General features: G+C 34.8%; 1 protein-coding gene and 2 pseudogenes across 33 annotated transcripts in view; all 3 read left to right on the top strand.

The window, feature by feature from the left end:
* LOC145268594 (unconventional myosin-IXb-like) overlaps positions 1 to 23254 on the top strand; it is a 349537-nt gene that overhangs the window by 153032 nt on the left and 173251 nt on the right. For all 33 annotated transcript variants that reach the window (XM_080124293.1, XM_080124274.1, XM_080124194.1 and 30 more), the window contains exon 5: positions 3070 to 3169. In XM_080124293.1, coding sequence (XP_079980419.1) covers positions 3070 to 3169 — 100 coding nt within the window. The remainder of the gene's footprint in view (positions 1 to 3069; positions 3170 to 23254) is intronic.
* Positions 4401 to 5513, top strand: LOC145273159 (uncharacterized; annotated as a pseudogene).
* LOC145275054 (U2 spliceosomal RNA) lies at positions 18536 to 18621 on the top strand (annotated as a pseudogene).

Genomic DNA, 23254 nt, shown 5'->3' with positions numbered 1-23254 from the left:
TCGTTAGTATTAGAGATTTGGTAGAGTGTCTTACTTAAGGGGGCGGTTCATCAGGAATTTGTTTATGTTGGACTTGAAGACATCTAGGTTATAGTCAGGTGGGTAACGGGCAGACGGAAGAGAGTTCCACAAGCGTGCACTTCTAAGAAAAAAAGCTTTGTTCATGGAATCTATGTTTTGGTTTTGGCATAGTTAAAGAGTGGGGAAAATTTTTGACAGTGGTTTTAGCTAGACGTGACACGCATATGAACTGATTAAAAATAAACTAAGACAAATGTACAACAATTTTTTTCAATTTTGTTCCATTTTTGACCCCTTAAAAACTATTTTAACTGGCTAAAGACCCATAAAAGAATGATCCATAAATAATATAATCATTTGAGGCTCCTAGCACCGCTCTGCGACTTTTACTTTTGGAAGAGATAGTTTGAAAGTATGGAGACAGACAGACCTATAGTCTTTTATATATTAGATTATGCAGTTAGGAACAACATATAGTATCTTTTCTGATACTACACTTAATCTAATATGTCCTCGGTCAGTAGAGAAGTCCTTCTAGACTGAGTCAATTTAAATTTTTGTTCCAATCCAGAATGCCCCTTTTTGGTGAGCTGGATTTTCGCCACACTAAAAACCGATCTTATGTTTTTGTCCTCATGAGGAGAGAAGTAAATAGGATCATGATGCAATGGTATAAGTAGTGTAAAGATTTTGTTAATTTCGACATTTATTGAGTGTTTCATGTGTAGATTTAATCAGATAATCTTCTGTATAAAATAGTCAGTTTTCCTTGCAGTATTCATGTGATTAATTGCTTTTTAAATATAAGGTATATAATAAAATCTTTTTTGTCTGTCATATAAGACAAATATTGGTATAGTTAAAAAAATAATTTCCATTCGATTTTAATATTTAATAATGATAGATATTTGATTTTTTTTTTTAAATAGAGGAAGGAGAAGCTTTCATCCTTGCTCAAAAGTCCTAACACTAGCACCCATAACACTGGCACAAATTTAAACAATGTTTTGATATAAAGAGGAAGAGTAAATAGAGGGAAGAAAACTGCCTGTAATTGGTTTATGTAAATAACAATGCCTTTTTCTAATGTATGAGGTGGATCATTCAGTTAGTGCACCATACTTACAGATAAATGTTTGTGCATAAATATTTTAACATTAATTTTGTTTCACAATAAACTTAAACATTTCAAATTACATTATCAAGTCGATTGTTTAGTTATACTTTTATTTTGATTTTATTTTTTGTAATATATGTAATTTACAGAAATTATGACCTTAGGTGATATTGGGTACCTCTGTTAGTCAACTGTGTTTTAGATATTAAAATATGTATATTAATGTTTGATTGAATGCATCTATTTCCAAACAGTTTATTATACCTATCTCTTTGTGCTTTATTAATTGGTATTAATGTTATAGAAATAGTGTTTGGTTTTTAAATAAATGTATCTCTGTTAATAATGCCCTTTGTACTCTGTCTTTCTTTGTACCTCTGGTATATCTGCAAGCATTTTTAATGTTAATAGAAACTGTAAAATCTATATTATTGATACTCCAGATTGTTTATTAGTAATTACTGCAGATTTTAAACACTCAGCAATCCAAACATTTCTCAAAAGACCACATATGCAACTGATACAACAAAAGTTTTGGATGTACTGGTATTGTAGACCTTAACAAATAAAGACATTTGATTGACTTGTATCTAGAGTTTTCTATTTCTCACATTCTAAGACATTATTTTGTTTTTAATGTTTTATTTGAGAGTAAGACTGAAAAAACTTATTGACTTGATAACCATATGTTAAAATGAAACTGAGCAGTTGAATCTAAAAGAAACTCATATATCTGATTTATCATTGAGACATTTGATTTTCTATTGGTCATCTGTCTTGTCTGATAAAACCTTTTTGCAATCTCAAACATTGACTGTGCTGTGTTCTGACCAAATAAGTGTCATTTTATGTTGTGTTCTCATTCACTCTTAGCTTTATGTGCTTTCCTCTCTGCTAACAAAGAATTGTGTATCTATTCTGCAAATAGGAATCATCTATTGAAACTATCACCTCCCTCCATAAACATTTCAGTTGACAGCAAACTGTTTTGACTTTTCTCGTTTAGCAAATGGATTGCTTGATAATTATTACTTTTAATACATGATAAACAGACTTGTGGATTAACCCACATACTTTTTTTATCTCTAAAGTTGTAGTCCTCTCCGTCTGTCTGTTGACAAACTCTAAGGTATTGGAGAAAGACCCCATGACATAATACATTCTGAAACTACATTATCCAGAGTAATTGGATGAATATATTTCATTTTGATCAAAGAAGGTAGAACATTGTGAGGTCTGCATTAGTGTTCAACCTCTATAAAAAGAAAATATGTATTTTATTTTATGTATAACTTGAAAGTTATAGGAATGAAACAATTTGCAGCTTAGAACAGGTGCACAGACAGGTGCTCATTGATTTCCTGAAACCATTGTGTGTGCTTCGAAAGAGATGAAGATTAACTTTATCAAATTTTGACTGTATTTCATCAGCTCACACCAAATTAATGATTATATCTTTAATTTTCGCTTCATATTTACATTATTGTAATCTGTAAGCAGCAGCAACAATAATAATATAGTGTTATGGCTCGGGTGCAAAATAACACAGGGTTTCTCATTCAATCCCTAACAATGTTGAACCATGTTGCTAGTATTCTTATAAAACAAACAAAAATAAATTGAAAACAGTTAAACAATAACACTATTCACTTTTGGATACAAGTAATCAATTTGTGATTTTGACAACTTAAATAAAAATAACCATTTGTCATTTATTTTGTATAAAATGAACAATGTGAAAGTATTTTTGTGATTTGTTGCTAATATAAGAATAATTTTATTTTGCTATAAGTTAAAACAAACATTGATCACATGATGTCTATTGGTTTTATCTGAAAATGTTTTTCTTTCTGTTTATTTTTTTATGTTTTATAAATTTTTCAAAATTGTATTTTTTGTTTATGCTTTTATAATTTTCTTTTTCTTGCTAGGAACTACCACGTTTTCTATTATCTCCTCAAAGGAGCAACAGATGAAGAGCGGACACAACTTCATCTTACACGAGCCAATGATTATCATTATCTTTCCCAGGTATCACCTTTTGTGTGCATTTTCCCTTCTTTATCTCTAAATCATTTTGTTTTTAGCGTATTTTTTTTTTGCTCTTTTATATGATGTTTTTTGTTGTAAATGCACATTTCTCTCACCTTCTCGACACCTTCTTCTGCCCGCCTCCTCTCTCTCCCACATTTATTTTCCGCCCTCCTCCTCTCTCCACCACATCTTCCGCCCTCCTCTCTCCACTACATCTTCCATCCTCCTCCTCCTCCTCCTTCTCCTCCTCCTCCTCCTCCTACCACATCCTCCTCCTCCTACCACATCCTCCTCCCTAACCACCTTCCGCCCTCCTCCTCCACCACCACCACCTCACCACATCCTCCTCCTTCTCCCTACCGGTCCTGGATATGACCTAAAACTATATCTGATGGTGAGGCCCCAGCTTTCGGGCTTTGGGGAGTGTGGAGCCACCCTTTAATTACCATTGCTCCCAGGTTCACTCTGACCCGGAATGGTAGTACCTGTTAGGGTCCCAACTATGGGTTAAATAGAAACCGATGTGAAAACAACAAATTAAAAAAAATTTTCTTCAAAATCTTTGGATTTAGCATTAAATAACCCGAAAAGGGTTGATATGCTGTAAAACAAAAACAACCAACCAACCAATCCTCCCTACCACATCTTCCTCCTCCTGCCTACAACATCCTCCTCCTCATCCTCCCTACCACATCTTCCTCCTCCTCCTTACCACATCTTCCTCCTCCTCCTTACCACATATTCCTCCTCCTCCACCCTACCACATCCTCCTCCTCCTCCTCCCTACCACATCCTCCTCCTCCTCCTCCCTACATCTTCCTGCTCCTCCTCCCCACCAGATCTTCCTCCTCCTCCCTACCACATCTTCCTCCTCCTCCCTACCACATCTTCCTCCTCCTCCTCCTCCCTACCACATCTTCCTCCTCCTCCTCCCTACCACATCTTCCTCCTCCTCCTCCCTACCACATCTTCCTCCTCCTCCTCCTCCTCCTCCTCCTCCTCCTCCTCTCTCCCTCCTCCTCCTCCTCCTCCTCCTACCACATCTTCCTCCTCCCCCTCCCTACCACATCTTCCTCCTCCCCCTCCCTACCACATCTTCCTCCTCCCCCTCCCTACCACATCTTCCTCCTCCCCCTCCCTACCACATCTTCCTCCTCCCCCTCCCTACCACATCTTCCTCCTCCCCCTCCCTACCACTCCCTACCACATCTTCCTCCTCCTCCCCCTCCCTACCACATCTTCCTCCTCCTCCCCCTCCCTACCACATCTTCCTCCTCCTCCCCCTCCTACCACATCTTCCTCCTCCTCCCCCTCCCTACCACATCTTCCTCCTCCCCCCCTCCCTACCACATCTTCCCCCTCCTCCCCCTCCCTACCACATCTTCCTCCTCCCCCTCCCTACCACATCTTCCTCCTCCCCCTCCCTACCACATCTTCCTCCTCCCCTCCCTACCACATTTTCCCTCCTCCTCCTCTCTCTACCACATCCCCCTCCACTCTCTCTCTCTACCACATCTCCCTCCACTCTCTCTCTCTCCTACCACATCTCCCCTCCACTCTCTCTCTACCACATCTCCCCTCCACCTCTCTCTACCACATCTCCCCTCCACTCTCTATCTCTCTACCACATCTCCCCTAATCTCTCTTCTCTCTACTACATCTCCCCTCCTCTCTGTCTCTCTCTACCACATCTCCCCTCCTCTCTGTCTTTCTCTCTCTACCTCATCTTCCCTCCTTTCTCTCTTTCTCTCTACCACATCTTCCCTCCTTTCTCTCTTTCTCTCTCTACCACATCTTCCCTCCTCCTCTTCTCTCTACCACATCTACCCTCTTTATCACACTATACCCTCCTCCTTCTCTCTACACATCTTCCCTCCTCCTCCTCTCTCTACCACATCTTCCCTCCTCCTCCTCTCTCACCACATCTTCTCCTCCTCCTCCTTCTTTTCCACATCTTCTCTCCCTCCTCCTCCTCTCTCTTCCACATCTTCCCTCCTCCTCCCTCTCTCTTCCACATCTTCCCTCCTCCTCCTCTCTCTACCTACACATCTTCCCTCCTCCTCCTCTCCTACCACATCTTCCCTCCTCCTCCTCTCTCTACCACATCTTCCTCCTCCTCCTCCTCTCTCTACCACATCTTCCTCCCTCCCCTCCTCCTCCTCTCTCTACCACATCTTCTCCTCCTCCTCCTCCTCCTCCTCCTCCTCTCTACCACATCTCCCTCCTCCTCCTCCTCCTCTCTCTACCACATCTTCCCTCCTCCTCCTCCTCCTCTCTACCACATCTTCCCTCCTCCTCCTCCTCCTCCTCCTCTCTACCACATCTTCCTCCTCCTCCTCCTCTCCCTACCACATCTTCCTCCTCCTCCTCCTCCCTACCACATCTTCCTCCTCCTCCTCCCTACCACATCTTCCTCCTCCTCCTCCCTACCACATCTTCCCTCCTCCTCCTCCTCCTCCTCCCTACCACATCTTCCTCCTCCTCCTCCTCCTCCTCCTCCTCCTCCTCCTCCTCCCTACCACATCTTCCTCCTCCCCCTCCCTACCACATCTTCCTCCTCCCCCTCCCTACCACATCTTCCTCCTCCCCCTCCCTACCACATCTTCCTCCTCCCCCTCCCTACCACATCTTCCTCCTCCCCCTCCCTACCACATCTTTCCTCCTCCCCCTCCCTACCACATCTTCCTCCTCCTCCCCCTCCCTACCACATCTTCCTCCTCCTCCCCCTCCCTACCACATCTTCCTCCTCCTCCCCTCCCTACCACATCTTCCTCCTCCTCCCCCTCCCTACCACATCTTCCTCCTCCTCCCCCTCCCTACCACATCTTCCCCCTCCTCCCCCTCCCTACCACATCTTCCTCCTCCCCCATCCCTACCACATCTTCCTCCTCCCCCTCCCTACCACATCTTCCTCCTCCCCCTCACCTACACATTTTTCCCTCCTCCTCCTCTCTCTACCACATCTCCCCTCCACTCTCTCTCTCTCTACCACATCTCCCCTCCACTCTCTCTCTCTCTACCACATCTCCCCTCCACTCTCTCTACCACATCACCCCTCCACTCTCTCTCTACCACATCTCCCCTCCACTCTCTATCTCTCTACCACATCTCCCCTAATCTCTCTCTCTCTACTACATCTCCCCTCCTCTCTGTCTCTCTCTACCACATCTCCCCTCCTCTCTGTCTTTCTCTCTCTACCACATCTTCCCTCCTTTCTCTCTTTCTCTCTCTACCACATCTTCCCTCCTTTCCTCTTTCTCTCTCTACCACACTTCCCTCCTCCTCTTCTCTCTACCACATCTACCCTCTTTATCACATCTACCCTCCTCCTTCTCTCTACCACATCTTCCCTCCTCCTCCTCTCTCTACCACATCTTCCCTCCTCCTCCTCTCTCCACCACATCTTCCCTCCTCCTCCTCTCTTTTCCACATCTTCCCTCCTTCCTCCTCTCTTTTCCACATCTTCCCTCCTCCTCCTCTCTCTCCACATCTTCCCTCCCCTCCTCCTCATCTTCCACTCCTCCTCCTCTCTCTTCCACATCTTCCCTCCTCCTCCTCTCTCTACCACATCTTCCCTCCTCCTCCTCTCTCTACCACATCTTCCCTCCTCCTCCTCTCTCTACCACATCTTCCCTCCTCCTCCTCCTCTCTCTACCACATCTTCCCTCCTCCTCCTCCTCCTCCCTCTCTCTACCACATCTTCCCTCCTCCTCCTCCTCCTCCTCCTCCTCCTCCTCTCTCTACCACATCTTCCCTCCTCCTCCTCCTCCTCTCTCTACCACATCTTCCCTCCTCCTCCTCCTCCTCTCTACCACATCTTCCCTCCTCCTCCTCCTCCTCCTCCTCTCTACCACATCTTCCCTCCTCCTCCTCCTCCTCTCTACCACATCTTCCCTCCTCCTCCTCCTACTCTCTCTACCACATCTTCCCTCCTCCTCCTCCTCTCTACCACATCTTCCCTCCTCCTCCTCCTCCTCCTCCTCTCTCTACCACATCTTCCCTCCTCCTCCTCCTCTCTCTACCACATCTTCCCTCCTCCTCCTCCTCTCTTTACCATATCTTCCCTCCTCCTCCTCTCTTTACCACATCTTCCCTCCTCCTCCTCTCTTTACCACATCTTCCCTCCTCCTCCTCTCTTTACCACATCTTCCCTCCTCCTCTCTCTACCACATCTTCCCCTCTTCCTCCTCCTCTGTCTACATCATCTCTTTCCTCTCCCCTCCTCCTCTGTCTACATCATCTTTCCTCTCCCCTCCTCCTCTGTCTACATCATCTTTCCTCTCCCCTCCTCCTCTGTCTACATCATCTTTCCTCTCCCCTCCTCCTCTGTCTACATCATCTTTCCTCTCCCCTCCTCCTCTGTCTACAACGTCTTTCCTCTCCTCCTCCCATCGTCCATAACAACTATCGGAATGTTCTTTTGGAAGCACAACATTATAAATGCAAAACCTCTAAGCCAAATTTTTTTAAATTATGTGATGGAAATAGTTTCATAGTAACCAAATTTTTTCCAAAAAGAAAAGTCTTCACTTGGAAATTCCTTGATAGAAGGGCAAAAAAATTGATTAACTTTGTTTTAACTCACAAGTCTGAAGACCACCCAAATGTTTTGGATAGTGGAGCCATCAGCAAACTGTAAATATCTGATCACAAACTTCAAATAAGGGTACAATCCACCTATTCATAGCCACAAATATGATCTAGGATTCGAAGATGCAACTTTTGTACGTCAAAAGAACATGTCAAAGATGCCTTTCAACTCGAGTATCCAAACTATTTTACCCCTTCTTTCTAAAGTCTCAAATCCATATTTGCTTTTTGAAGATACTATCAAAAGAATCAAAGAATCTTCAAATGAAGTTATTCTCTTGACTGAATGTCAAACAATATTAACCAAGCTATTTAGAACAAGCATAAGAAAAACAAAAGGATGCTCTTCCAAAGTACACACACAAACAAAATATTTGAAATAGATAAAGAGGCAGACTTAATCAGTACAATGCCCATCACTGATAGTACTATGCTGCTTTAAAAGGGCTAAAAGCAAAGCTTCAAAACATAAGCTGGGGATGAGAGATTTTAGAACAGTGAGTGCAATTTTATGAAGTGTTATATATGGATGACTTAATTGAACTCAAGTTAATGAGAATGCAGATGGGGATGAGAGATTTTAGAACAGTGAGTGCAATTTTATGAAGTGTTATATATGGATGACTTAATTGAACTCAAGTTAATGAGAATGCAGAAGACACAATACTACTTATTTTGAAAGGTGAAATAGAACAAGCTATTCTATCTTTAAATGAGGACAAAAATTCTGGGCTTGATAATATTCACACCAAGTTCATGAAAGCTTTTTTAAATTGTTCAACATGATATTTTCAACTGGAAATGTACTGCAAGTTTTCACAAATGCACTGATCATTGTATTGCATAAGAACAGTTGGTTGTATTGAAGAAATTATCACTCCACCTTTAAAGTTAAATTGTTTCTTACAATAACGGCAGAATGTATGGAAAGATACATCAATGCATCATTCCTAACTTCTCAAGCTGCATACCAAACAGGGAAAGGTAGTATAGATCAAATTATTACTTGATAATAAAAAAGTCTTTACAAATTCAGTAAACTGTGTACACTGTCTATAATGATTTTACTAAAGTGCTTAATAGCATCAAATTTCCATTTCTTTGAAAACTTTTGGGAGTAAAAAAAAAATCTAAACAAACAGTCAAAGTTTTTGACCTGTGCTAATTTGATTACTGCAATTAAAACTGATATGAGCACATTATGCTTAATCTGAATCCTTAAGGTTTGTAAAGCAAGGTGATGATCTTTCGGCGTTTCTATTTTTCATCATTATGGCATCAATTATTTGTAAAATAATCTGGTGAACTACTTAAAAAAGTTGTTCTATTTACATGCTCAAGACGAAATGCATGAAAAACACGTCTTAACGTCACCATCAATATCCAACATGTTACGGATTTTGTTTATGCGCACATCCTGTCTTCATCTAATGATGGGAAAACAACTGTCAATTACAGAATCTGCTTGGATTGGGTCACTTTTACAATTTCGGTGTAAAAGACGACCATCAGATAAGATAAGGTACGAAATTGGAGCTAATTTTAATAAATTCATCACATATCAGTTGTACAAGATGACTCCTAAATCACAAAACCATGTTTGTTTAGCCTAGGCTAGAGATTGCAACACCCGGTATCTTATGAAATATGGGTTTTTAAACAATGATTTTTAACTTTAAAGGTTGTCTTGTATGCTGAAATATACAATAATTATATATTGCACTTAATATTTGATCATATGAGAATCACAATGGAAAAATCTATTTTTCCTGCCTCTCCTCCCCTTCTTTCCTGTCCGCCCTGCCACTCCTCCCTGTTTCTGTCCGTCCTGCCTCATGTTTCTCCATTTTTTTTTTTTTTTTTTTTTTTTTTTTTTTTTTTTTTTACATAGACATCACCACTTATCAAGGTCAAGAGCCACTCGAGGATAAGGGTTAAAGGGTGTACAGTAGAAATTGAACAATATAGTAATCGTTAGTAATGGAAATTCGGTAAATTAACTTATATAGAACGGCTCATCAAAAACTTGTTTATGTTAGACTTGAAGACAACCATATTGTAGTCAGCTGGAAAGCAGAAAAACGGAAGACAATTTCATCATCTCTCTCTTTCTCTCTCTCATGTTCCTTTTCATCATCTGTCTTTATCCTGTTTTTTTTTACTCTTATCTTCATCTCTTTATCTTTTCTTGCTTCCTCATCCTTTCTTCTTCCATCTTTTTTTTCTATTTTATTTGTTTATTTTTTTAAAACATTTTTATAGTGTGTGTGTGTGTGTGTGTGTGTTCTCCAACTTTTAATGCTTATGTGTTTATTTTTGTATATTGTGGTGCATTTGATTCAGTAGTTAAAGATGTATCACATGTTCATAATTTATTTTACTAGTTTAAAGGGAAATTCTAATGCATATTGATAGAATTCATAATCATATAAAACTGGAAGAATGTTGCCATGGTTGTCTTACTCTGCTATTTTTATTGCCAATATCATTCTATTTTTATTCTTTCCACCACTAATACAAGCTACAAAAGCTTTATATTATCAGAACCATTTCAGGAAAATTTCAAATAGGTCTACATTGAATTTCTTTAATTAGATCATAAAAATTTATTTAATCTAGATTATCATGAAAGGTTCTAAATATCTTTTTTTTTCTTTTTTTTTTTTACGGCACATTCAAACTGATGCTGGTCAATGGAACCATTGATTTAAAATATTCAAAAGCTTTATTAATGTTTATACACCTCTCTCTAAAGTATTAACAAAATACATTTGTTTAACTCATTTTTTAATAGTGTAATAGTAGTTATCTTAGATACCTTTTATAAAACCTAAAAATAAATTATCTGCTTGATGTTTGCTTTCAAATTGCAAACCACATCCAAATAAAGTTTAGATCAGTATTTAAGGAAGCGTAAATCAAATGATTGTGAATTTCGAACTGACACAGCTGAGGGTTCTGGATATGACCTTAAACTATATCCGATGGTGAGCCCCCAGCTTGCAGGCTTTGGGGAGTGTAGAGTCACCCTGTAATTGCCATTGCTCCCAGATCCATTCTGACCCAGAGTGGTAGTACCTGTTAGGGTCCCAACTATAGGTTAAATAGAAACCGACTTGAAAAAAAAAGAATATATATTCTATTAAAAAATTTTTCTTCCGAATAACTGGATTCGGCATTAAATAACTTGAAAAGGGTTGATATGCCGTAAAACAAAAACAACCAACCGACACAGCTGAGAAATGTAAAAAGAAACTATCTTAGACATATCTTAATCAATGAAATTTGATCAAGTTACATTTGCCAACACCTATTTGAAAATAGGACCATAAACCACTAGCGAACAATCTCTTCTCCCCCCCCCTCCAAGTGTGACATTAGCATAAATTTCAATTATTCAATTAATGCATCAGTTCATAATGCTACTCTTGATAAAAATTTTGATCAACTTACCATGATTGCATTGAGGAATAAATATTTTTTCTGTAGATTTGATTGCAGCTTTGAAAATATTTATTAATCAAATTATTATGGATAAGAATATTTATACGCTTACATCGACATTGCCTTTTTGGCTAAGAGCAATGTGCCGTATCACAACAAATATTGCATTCAATCTTTTCTGTTCTTAATTAGTAAAAAAGAAATTTGTCTAAACTGAGGTAATTTTTATTTTTGTCCGAATCTAGTCTCTTTTTAATGAGCTGGATTTTCACCACATCAAAAATCAACCTTGTGTCCTTGTGGGGAGATAGGTAAATAGAACCGTCATAACAATATGTGAATAAAAAAATATTTCAATGCAATGGGAATTTTTATAGACGTACAGGAATTACTAAATGTCTTAATTTAACATCTGATCAGGGTAAAAACATATTCTATCAAGTTTCGAGGTTAGACCATTTATGACAGTAAATGACTCCAACTCTGAACACCCTCTTCTTTATTGACCTATTCCAAATAATTTTACTTTAACATTTAGTTTTTTCTTCAATAACTCAAAGTGGACATTCCAATTTTTATCAGGAATAACACCCATTATTTCCACAAAAATATTTTGTTTGAATTATTGTTAGGTCTTGTTTAATATTATTGAAATAGTAAATATGACCTAACATATGGTGTTTGTAACTGCAAATTTCATATTATTATCAAAACTAATGCTTTAGAACTAGCTATCACTACAATGCTGTACTAAAATGGTTAATCCATAGCTTTTTCTCACCAGAACATTAACAACCATTGAACGAAGATCGTTTCTCAAGTGAAAAAAAACATACACTTTGTTTCAATTATTTTATACCATTTTTCTTTTGTTGATGAGGTCAGACATTTTTTAAAAATATTCCTTCAGTCCTCATGGTTTAACTTAGCAACTACCTTCAAAGTTGGCTTTTGACACCCATGCTTCTGCAATGGTTTATATTAGAAGATTCATTAATCTTCTACATAACTGCAAGTGTAACTGATTCATCTTTAGGACAACCTCTATGTTGAGCAAATGTAGTGCTTTCAGCAAATTCTTTGATCTAATTTGTTTGCTTTGGTCTGATTTTACGTTAGATTCATCTGAACATGTATTCACCATTGTGCTACTCTTGTTGTTGAGCATCATTCATTTTGTATGAATCAATTGCTTATTGGTGCCATTAGTTTTCCTGATATCTTTTTAATTAGAATTCTTTTTATAAAGGTATTGGTTACTTTTGAGAGGGATCACATGAATGAAAGAAACTAGATTCAAACTTAGCACACTAAGGTTGTCAGTGTCATTAACCACTTAGCCACCATCACCTCCCTTGTGCTGCTGTCAAACAAGAAAGCTCTAAGTGAGGGCCTAGCATTCGCTGCCATATGACATGACAATACTGACACAACTACTATACAACTTATCTTGGATGTAATGGTGGGGCACAGCTCACAATGCGATCAGAAGCAACTGCTTATGAAATTTTAACTATGCTGCCTTCACCATTGTGCTTGTATTGAATTCTGTACTAATGTAGAGTATTTGCATAAATGACAACATTACCTGAAATAATTTCAATTGATCACCGATCAAACATCATTTGCTTAATAGTAAAACCAGAAAAATTCAAGATGGCAACTTTGCATCCTTTATTATTCACAGAAACAAAAACCATGCTGCTTACACTTTTTGAGACAACACTGCTCCGCTATTAATCTAAACAAATCAGCAAATTATTATATATTATTTTTGTTTTTTTGGAAACAACAACAACAATGAGGATAGCAGTCTGCAGAAAAAATGAATACACAAATCAGCAATGGTTCATAATTTGTTTTTTATCTTGCTCTTGAATAACATAAATTGTTCTTTTTCTATGCTGTAAAAAAATCTTATTCAGATTATACTGAATAAGAAAAAAAAAACCGGTCCTACTTGTATAGAAATAAAACTTTTTTTGCAAGAGATCTTTAACAGCAAATAATAAAAAAAAAATTGCTATAGATCAACTATCGTCGAAGAATACAGGACAAACTTCTAAACAGTTATAGAAAGAGACATCTTTTTTTCTAATATATAAAATAGTCTTTTTTTTTTTTTTTTTTTCTTGAATTTTGATTTTTGCCATTGATAGTATTTTTTTTTCTATGATATTAAGATTAATTCTGGTCCATCACTTTTGATGGATTGTTGTAATGTTAGAATGAAATGTAATTCAATTTCATTCCACTAAGAAAATATTTTCATCAAAACGAGATCTTAAAAAAAAATGCAACTTTGTATTATTTACTTCACTTTGTTTTTGGATGAAAAGAAATCCTGGCATAGTTTAACAAAACAAAACTCCTAATTTAGCAAAACAAAAAAAACTCTACCGGACAGCACCTGGTAGATACAGCTAATTTAATCCTAAAGAGGAACTTACGTTTTTTTGAATACACATGATGTAGCTATCAGTAATTCATATGCCTATAACCAACATGTAAACTCAAATAGAACACTATCACGGAATAATTTGGGAAATAGTATCTCTGGTTTTTGCATCTGTTTACATGCCACCATTTAAGAGTCAGTGATCCTAAAGGATGCTAATTGCATCAGGTGTATGTTTTCTACAACTGCTAATGAAATGTTAAATGGCATGAATATTTCAACTTTATATTGAATATTTCAACTTTATGCCAAAGTAACCATTTGTTCACAGGCCAACTCAGATTCTGCTTGCATACATTTACAAAATACACATGAAACTAGTTTTACTAAGAGATTTGGTCCTTTAAGGCAATAGCTTAAAAACAACAAAATTAACAAAAACTAATTTAACAGTTTACAATTAGACTAAAGAGAAAGATTCTAACCCAGTGCGGAAACAAGACAAGCAAAATGTTGATGTTAACAAAAGATACCCAATAGTTGAAAATACTAAAAGTACAAAATAATTTATCTGGCTAATGAAGATTCAACTGGACCTGTTCCACCGGTTCTATGCCGTTCCATACATATTAGACACAATCTCCAGTACTTGCAAGAATATTGGGTATTTCCAGATAATTGTGATAATATGAAGCGTTCTTAGTTTTCTATTATCACCATCACCCTCACCCTGCTACCATTATTCTGGCCATTATGATTACAACTTATGGAATCGATCTGGTAAGACATTTGTTAGTTTTATATTCAATAAAGTTAAATTTTTGTTATCGCAATCATTGGGTGTGTCTGTTTTGATTAGTGCAAAAAATTTCTTAGTCATTTCTCTACATAACTTTAGAACTTGTATCTTTTTAACTCTTGAATTTTAAAGTGGTCAAGTGGCTGTCAAAGTTTGAAGTTTTAGTGTCAATTTTCTTATTAATTAAAGACATGTATTTATTTTCAAACCACTTAACTTTTGCCTTGAATCCCAAAGGCACCATTTTGAAACTAGTTCAAATATTGTGATGTAAATATACTTAGAGGTCAACAGTTCTTATGACAAATATAAGCAATCTTTGATATACAAATCACTTTATTTAGTCATCTTTCCCAAATGTACAGATTTGAAAATAAAATTCTAATCTCTTGAAGGGTGATACTTAGCTACAGAGATAGTTTGGTTATAGTAGATATTTTGGCAAATGATTTTATTGTTGGTTTAACGTCCGTCTTGTTGGCATACACATTTGGTTTTAAGTAATTGATTTCAAAACTAACCTATCTCCAGCCAGTTCTTAATTTATCCCTTTCTCTAAAATGTATCCTTATCACTTCCTTCCACATTTTCCTTGGTCTTTCTCTGCCAACTAACCTTTCTACCTCGAGTGTTCTACATCTATTAAGAAAACTCCTCTATTCTTTCAATATAGTTATATCATGAAAATCTTATGTCCTGTAAACATATCCTTATACTATCTTGAATTAATATTCTTCTGAGGTTATCTACTACTACCATATGAGGCTGTTTCAAGATACTGGCTTGCTGAACTAAAATGCACCATTCATGTTCTGCAAAATCAAAAGTCATTTTCCTCTGCAAAATAACAAAACATCATGAATAAATATTTGGATATATAAAGAACTTCAAGCGTAACTTTTTTTTTCTCCAAAATTACTAAATAAATAACCTAAAATGATTGATATATCATAAAATGACCAAACCGCTGAGGTTATTAGAACTAAGCCTATCTTTAAAACTAGCATTACACATCCTTGATATCATGTAATGGAACTTGTAACAGTGTGTTGTCTATAATTGTATGTTCAAATATAGATCTGTGTAGAGTGATTTAACAAGCTTTATTCACCCCCCCCTCTCTTGAACAAGTGGTTATGATAATATGTATGTGCTCACGTGTAATGAACTTTAACTAATACTTCTGATTAATCTTGAGTCAATTGAAATATTTTGTATTTATTTTTTACCTATACAAAGATGTGATAAAAACAAATGTTTACACTGAGATATGTTTTTAGTTTGCACAATTAATTTTTAACAAGATTGGAGGTAATTTTTCAGATATTTGTTCATTTTCATTGCTATTTTTTCTGATTTCTTGTGAATTTGTTTTGATTTCTCAAACTGTTTTCGATATCATCCTAAACTGATTAACACCTGTTCATGGGGAATAAATGATTTCACTGCTATTTCATGTTTATTTAAGAAACAACTTTACTGCAACACTTCCGTTTGCAAAACAGATAATGTTGCAGTAAATGAGGACATCTATTTTATTTGTAGTCAATAAGAGCTTTGTTTTTCATAAAATTTTGTAAGTTCATTCATATAATTCGAAGATTCAGCTGATTAATTACAAAAAAATATTTTGTAAATTAAATTTTTCATTGGTTTTAATTTTGGATTCAACATCCCCAGTTTTCTTAAAACCATCCAACATGTACCAGCATATAAAACAGATGTTCAACTGAATATGATAATGACTCAAAACAGAAACTGAACCTGGGTGTTCCTCTTACGATGAGCTACTCTCAAATATAATTTTTATCTCCATATATAAAAAAAACACTATTCCCCTCTAGAAAAATGACAGTATAGGAAAAGAAACACTGGGGCCACACTGCCTGATGTATGTTTTCTGCTTATTATCAATCGATTTAATTCAATATACTAAACTTCTATAATAATTCACTCATTGTTATATCCTCCTCCTCCTCTAGTTTATACTATCACTAAATATTTCATAGGGTTCAGTTCTTACATACGCCTGTGATTATTTTATTTTTCCTTTCCTTTTATTAATAATCAACTACTGCTCATTATCATTAAAATAATTGCTGTTCCATTGAGTCTCAGTTTTATTTGCTTCCCTCAATTTAATTAGGTGTTCTGATTCATTCCAGTGTTTATCTGAATGGATTTTTGAACACTTTCAAAATTAATTCCAACATTGCCTCCCTCCTTCACATGAAGACAATATAGCAAACATGTTTATTTTTAAATATCGTATGGTTACTCCTATTTTACCTTCTTAGAATACACAAATATATCTTAACACAGAAAACTGCTTGGTTCAATTATCCACAAAAACAAAAACAAACACCTATTTATGCTACATTTACCCTCTTCCATCCCCACTACGGAATGTCTATTTCTCAATATATTTTGACTTGAAAACGATTTCTCATATTAATATCTAACAACAACAAAAAAAATTTTATTGCCTACACAGTTTTTTCTTTCTTGAAATAAACTCACGCTGACATATAGTGACTTTCTACTTTTGTTTAGATTGATACTTAGACATTTTTACATTAGTGTGTGTGTGTGTGTGTGTGTGTGTGTGTGTGTATATATATATATATATATATATATATATATATATATATGTTTCCAATTTATCTTTTAAGGAGAGGGAAGGAAGTACACTTTTTTTTTTGTCATGAAGCATAGTTTCTTTAAACATTAAAATTTCTTTTTTAATATCAAGAGGTGCATTTCTAAACTTATCGACCACTTCCTAAAAACAAAGCAAAATTACCTCATCATTGAAGGATTTCTTATTTTTCCTTCATTGAAAGACACCAGAAACAATGGTTTTAAGATTGATTATATTTCTTTGGAAACATTTTTTTATTCATTACTTTCCTGTACTGGAGGAGGGAGGGAGTCATGCATGATTTTTTTCTTTCTAAACATTAACTCACCTGCATTTTTACATTTCTTTTTTATATATTTTATCTTCTTTACACGGGGTTACCAACCCAGCTGTGCAAGTTCCATTCCACATCATTACCAATCACTTCATAAGAAGAAAATGAAATTACCTACTTGACTTTATTGAGGGGAGGTCATGCACATAAAAACATTTTTTTTAATACGTTAACTAACATTTTTTTTTTTTTTTTTATTGTTCTAGGATTGCTTAAACTACTTTTAAGTAAACATTTTTTTGTTTTTACTTTCCATTATGGGGGTAGATGAGCACATTTTAAAATATTAGCATGCTTTTTAATATTGCTTTGTATTGGTGGAAACCTATTCATAAAAAAAAAAAGCTCAGTCTATGAAAATATGCTAGATAATTATAGTTTAATTTGTTTTTGAAGGGATGGAGCTCTTTCAATAAATCTGTTCTGGCTTTGTGTCATCTTTACACTAGGCAACGCCGATACATAGGTTCTGCTAGTTGAGAATATAACAAATGGGAATACAGGCAAAAAATACTATTGCATGTCAAACCTCTGTTCGAAAATGTGCCCACGTCTTAAATAAGACTATTTGAAAAATGTATGACTTCCATCTCTAAAAACAGAAAAGAAAAAAAAAATCAAAGATACAATTATATAACATTCCCACCTCTTGTCAAATTTTCTTTTTATAATTTCTCAAATCGCTGTTCTATAAATTCATTGTATGACCCAAAATAATGAGTTGTAAAAATTAAAATCCTAATCCCTCAAATTTCCTAATTATTCTCTCACCCTAGAAAAATGTTATAAATAAATTAAAATAGTGATTTTCATCTTTTAAAAAGTTGTATTGTTATTAAATAACAAAGAATAGCAATTCTGCAATAAATTATTTATAGAGATTTGTTTCCTAGAACTTGATCTTTGGAACAAATATCAAGAAAATGTATAAATGATCTCTACAAATTTGGCATTTTATTCAAAATTGTTTTTCATACATGTTATAAAGTTTGAAATGCACAGAAAAAATTACAAAATCATCATTATATTATTACGCTTATCGCTCCGTCCGTTATCATGCTGTGTATCCCTAAAAAAGGAAAGTGAAATATTCCAAATAAACCTTGAAATATAAAAAAAATTGGTGTCGCTGTTGAGGCAAAGCTAATAAAAATGATTCATCTTTCTTGGCCTTTTGGCTAAGATTAAAGTGTAGTATCTGTTCTTCAGGTGCTACATTTCATTTACAACCAAGACAATTTTTTTCTCCATGTTAAAAAACGACCCTGGTGTCTAAATCTGTCCTGTGGGGAGGAATTGTGAAATGGCTGAAAAAGTTTACGATTTATACATTACTTTATTTCATGTATATTTTCAACAGTGGGTTGGGGATTATAAGTCAGTTCCAGAAATGGCTGAAACAGTTTACTATTTAGACATTACATTATTTCATGTATATTTTTAGCAGTGGGTTGGGGATATAAAGCCAGTTTACGAAACTGAAACAGTTTACGATTAAAACATTACTTTACTTAATGTATATTTTCATGTATATTTTTAGCAGTGGGTTGGGGATATAAAGTCAGTTTACGAAACTGAAACAGTTTACGATTAAAACATTACTTTATTTAATGTATATTTTCAACAGTGGGGTGGTGGATATGAAGTCAGTCCCAGGATTGAATGAGGTGTGCAAATATATACTATCAGAAAGCGTCGCCAGTATTGAATGAGATAGGTGGAAAACATATAGTAGCAAAATGACCAGCGTCGCCCGGGATCGAATGAGATAGGTGAATGATATATATTAGCAGAATATGCGGATAAGATAGATGAAACATATATACTATGAGAATACCCAGAACTGATTGATTTGTTTGTAATGAAATAACCCACCCAGGCAATATATCAAAGTTATTATTTAAGTAAGGGGAAGCGACATAGTGGGTTAAAGTTATGAAAATTATCGTCAAAATTAGTAACATATCCAAGAATTATGAAAAATGATGAAATGTGAGTTACTCGATTGGTGTGTTTGTAATCATATAATAAGCCCAGACAGTATATCAAATATATTATATAAGTAGGAGGGAGAGGCATAATGTGGGTTTTTAATTATAAAAATTATTGTCGAAATTAGTAACATATCCAGGATTATGAACAACGATTAAATGTGAGTTAATCGATTGTGTGTTTATAATAAAATAATCAGCCCAGGAAATATATCAAAGTAATTATGTAAGTAAGAGAGGGCGATAAGGATGGTTTAAATTATGAAAAATAATTGTCGAAATTAGTAACATATCCAAGAATTATGAAAAATAATTGTCGAAATTAGTAACATATCCAAGAATTATGAAAAATGACAAAATGTGAGTTAATTGATTGATTAGTGTGTTTGAAATGAAATAATCATCCAAGATAATATATCAAAGTTATTATTTTAGTAGTAGGGGGTTGATAATGTGGGTTAAAAATATTAAAAATAATTGCTGAAATGAGTAATATATCCAAGAATTAAGAAAAATTATGAAGTGTGAGTTAATTGATAGTTGTGTTTTTTATGAAATAATCAGCCCAGACAATATATCAAAGTAATTTTTTAGTAAGAGAGGGCGACAAGGATGGTTTAATTATAAAAAATTATTGTCGAAATTAGTAACATATCCAAGAATTACGAAAAATGACGAAATGTGATTTTAATTGATTGGTGTGTTTAGAATAAAATAATCGGCCTAGACAATACATCAAAGTTATTATATAAATAAAGGGGAAGGAGATAAGGAGGCTTAGGAAAAATTATCGAAATTAGTAACATATCCAAGAATTACGAAAAAATGATGAAATATTAGATAATTGATTGGTGTGTTTGTAAGGAAATAATCAGCCTAGACAATATATCAAAGTTATTATTTAGTAAAGAGGGAAAGGCGAAAATGTGGGTTAAAATTATGAAAAATGATTGTTGAAATAAGTAACATATCCAAGAATTATGAAAAATGATTAAATGTGATTTCATGCAGTAGTGTGCTTGTAATAAAATAAGCCCAGACAATATTTCAGAGTTATTTTATTAAGGAGTGGGCGATAATGTGGGTACAAATTATGAAAAATGATTGTCGAAATTAATAACATACCCAAGAATTATGAAAAATGATGAAATGGAGGTTAATTGATTAGTGTTTGTAATGAAATAATCATCCCAGCAAATGTATCAGAGTTATTATTTTAGTAAGGTTGGGTGTCAACGTTGGTTTAAGTTATAAAAAAAATATTGTCGAAATTAGTAACATATCCAAGAATTACGAAAAGTGATGAAATGTGAATTGTGTGTGTTTGTAATTAAATTATCAGTCTAGACAATATATCAAAGTTATTATTTTAGTAAGGTGTGCGATATGGTGAGTTTAAATGATGAAAAATTGTTAAAATTAGTACCATATCCAAGAATTATTAAAAATGATGAAATGTGAGTTAATTGACAATTGTGTTTTTTTTTATAAAATAATCAGCCAATATATCAAATTTAATATTTTAGTAAAGAGAGGGGCGATAATGTGGTGCGAAATTATGAAAAATTATTGCCGAACATAGTAACATATTCAATAATTATGAAAAATGATAAAATGTGAGTAAATTGACCGGTGTGTTTGTAATGAAATAATCAGCCCAGGACATATATCAAAGTTATTATTTTAGTAAGCGGGCGATACAGTTTTAATAAAAAAGTAGAATAATATGATTGTGCCTTCATTCATGCTGAACAGAACGCACACAGCATGCCCAGCAACAATATATTACGTATAAAAATGCTGCTGTGGAATTTCCACAGGTCCCGCTAGTATATATAAATTCATTATGTCAAACATTTTCTTTTACCATAATGTTAATCTTTTTCAATTTTGAAGTCTTTTTCATATCCTAATCTTGGTGTTTAATTAGTATATTGCCTCTCCTTGTATCAATTACGAATTGTATCCTTACTTCCATACTAGAATCTATGGATTTAATGCAATTAATGAAGTGTTATATTCTATACTAATACTGTAAAAAAAAAACAAAAAAAAAATGACTTTGTCCATCTTATTTAACAAAACACCCATATGCACACCAAGAATGACTAGTTCATCAGTGTTACTTAAGTTCAAAATATTTTTTAATAAAATTTATTGTATCTTCAAAACAGATTCATATAAGAATAATTCTAGCATCTAAGTATAATATATTCGCAATAGAGCTGCAGTGTGCATAGCTATGGATTTCAGTTATTTGACAAATAAGTTCTAATGTAAATTCGCAAAAAATAAAGAATTATCTTGAAGGCAAGTTTTAGCATTAGGTGTTCATCAATAAAGGGTTGTCAGAATAATTGTTTTATCAATCATAGAGTTTCTATAAAAAAAAAAAACATGTACACATAATTATTCAACAATTTCACAACATTGTCCCTATTTACATACCTCCGCACAATGGTAGAGTTAAATACAACATTGTTTTTTTGTTTTTTTAATGTGGGGAAAATCAAGCTTCCAAAAAGGGGTACTCTGGAATAGAACAAAAATAGTCTAGAATGATTTTTCTTTCACTGACCTAAAACAGCTAAAGTATAGTATCAGAACAGATACTGCACTTTGAAAAATTTATTTATTTGTGAAAAATACAAAGATAAATTAGGCACTAGGTTATTAAAAAATTGTTCAGGATGGGAGATCTATGGTCATCCTTGTCACTATACTTTATATATGTCTATAATTTTCCTAACTAGAATCTTCAATCACCATTCAATTCACTCCAGGGGTCATCCTACTTAATATTCCCAAATCAAACTTTTTTAAAAATTAAAATATGAACATAAATACATAAATCGTTTTTATTAAAATGATTCATTTTAATCTAAATTAAAAGACGAAGAAAGAGTTGCTATAGCATTGTCAAGGTTTTTTTTTTTTTTACTTTACTATTATTAAAACTCCTGTTCATATATACTAAAATTATTTTAACAGAGATTGAAATGCACCTGGACGTACTAAGCAATTCCGTGCATTTGTTTTTCATTGGTTTTGTTTTATGTATTTAAGTTAGTGTTTGTCTTCATTTTTTTGCTGTCGATTAGTCAGTAAAAATATACATGACAACTGTAAAATGTTGATTTGCAGTTGTATTTTATTTTAAAATAAAACAAAAAATAATACGAACAAAATATATGTGTTATTTATCTCTATATAAATAAAATGAACTCATTTTTTCCCGTCTGATTTTGACATTAATAAGATTAAAAATCAAGATATTTCATGCAAATATAATATGCTCAAATTCCTCGATAATCTTAGATTTCTATACTTTTTCTGCTGAGAAGTCACGGCCAAAATCGGTTAAGATCAATGGAAGTGGTAAAATATTTTCTCTCTAATAAATTCCTCCTCCCCCTGCCACCACTTAACACCGTTTGGGGATCGTTCACAAGGAACAGTTGAGAAGAGAACACCGGTTTGGCTTCGTAGTTCTTTCATGTGAAGTTATTTAAAATCACTAAACTAAGCTGCAGTGCTCTGTGGCGTAGTGGTTAGCGTGCTGGACAATTCACATTATATTTTCACGTTCGCGCCGACCTACCGTAGTCGTTTTTTTTTTTTTTTTTTTTTCCTCAACAACTGGAATGGACTTTTCTTGGTGGCCGAACTGTTAACGTTGCAGATGTTTTTTTTTTGTTTTTTTTTCACACTTTATTTTCCTACTTTTACTCATGACTCCGGGTTTGATCCTTCCTACTTACCTACCATAACATTTTTTAAAACTCCCCCCCCCCTCCCTCCCGTCCCGGAAACAAACACTCGGGCAACGCCGGGTACCCCCGCTAGTCTTAAAATAATTCTCAATTTAGAAAATGTATTTATTTA

This window comes from Euprymna scolopes, chromosome 4 (genome assembly GCF_053919585.1).
Source record: "Euprymna scolopes isolate OS-2025 chromosome 4, ASM5391958v1, whole genome shotgun sequence".
Classification (NCBI taxonomy): Eukaryota; Metazoa; Mollusca; class Cephalopoda; order Sepiida; family Sepiolidae; genus Euprymna; species Euprymna scolopes.
This window is presented reverse-complemented; position numbering and strand designations above follow the sequence as displayed.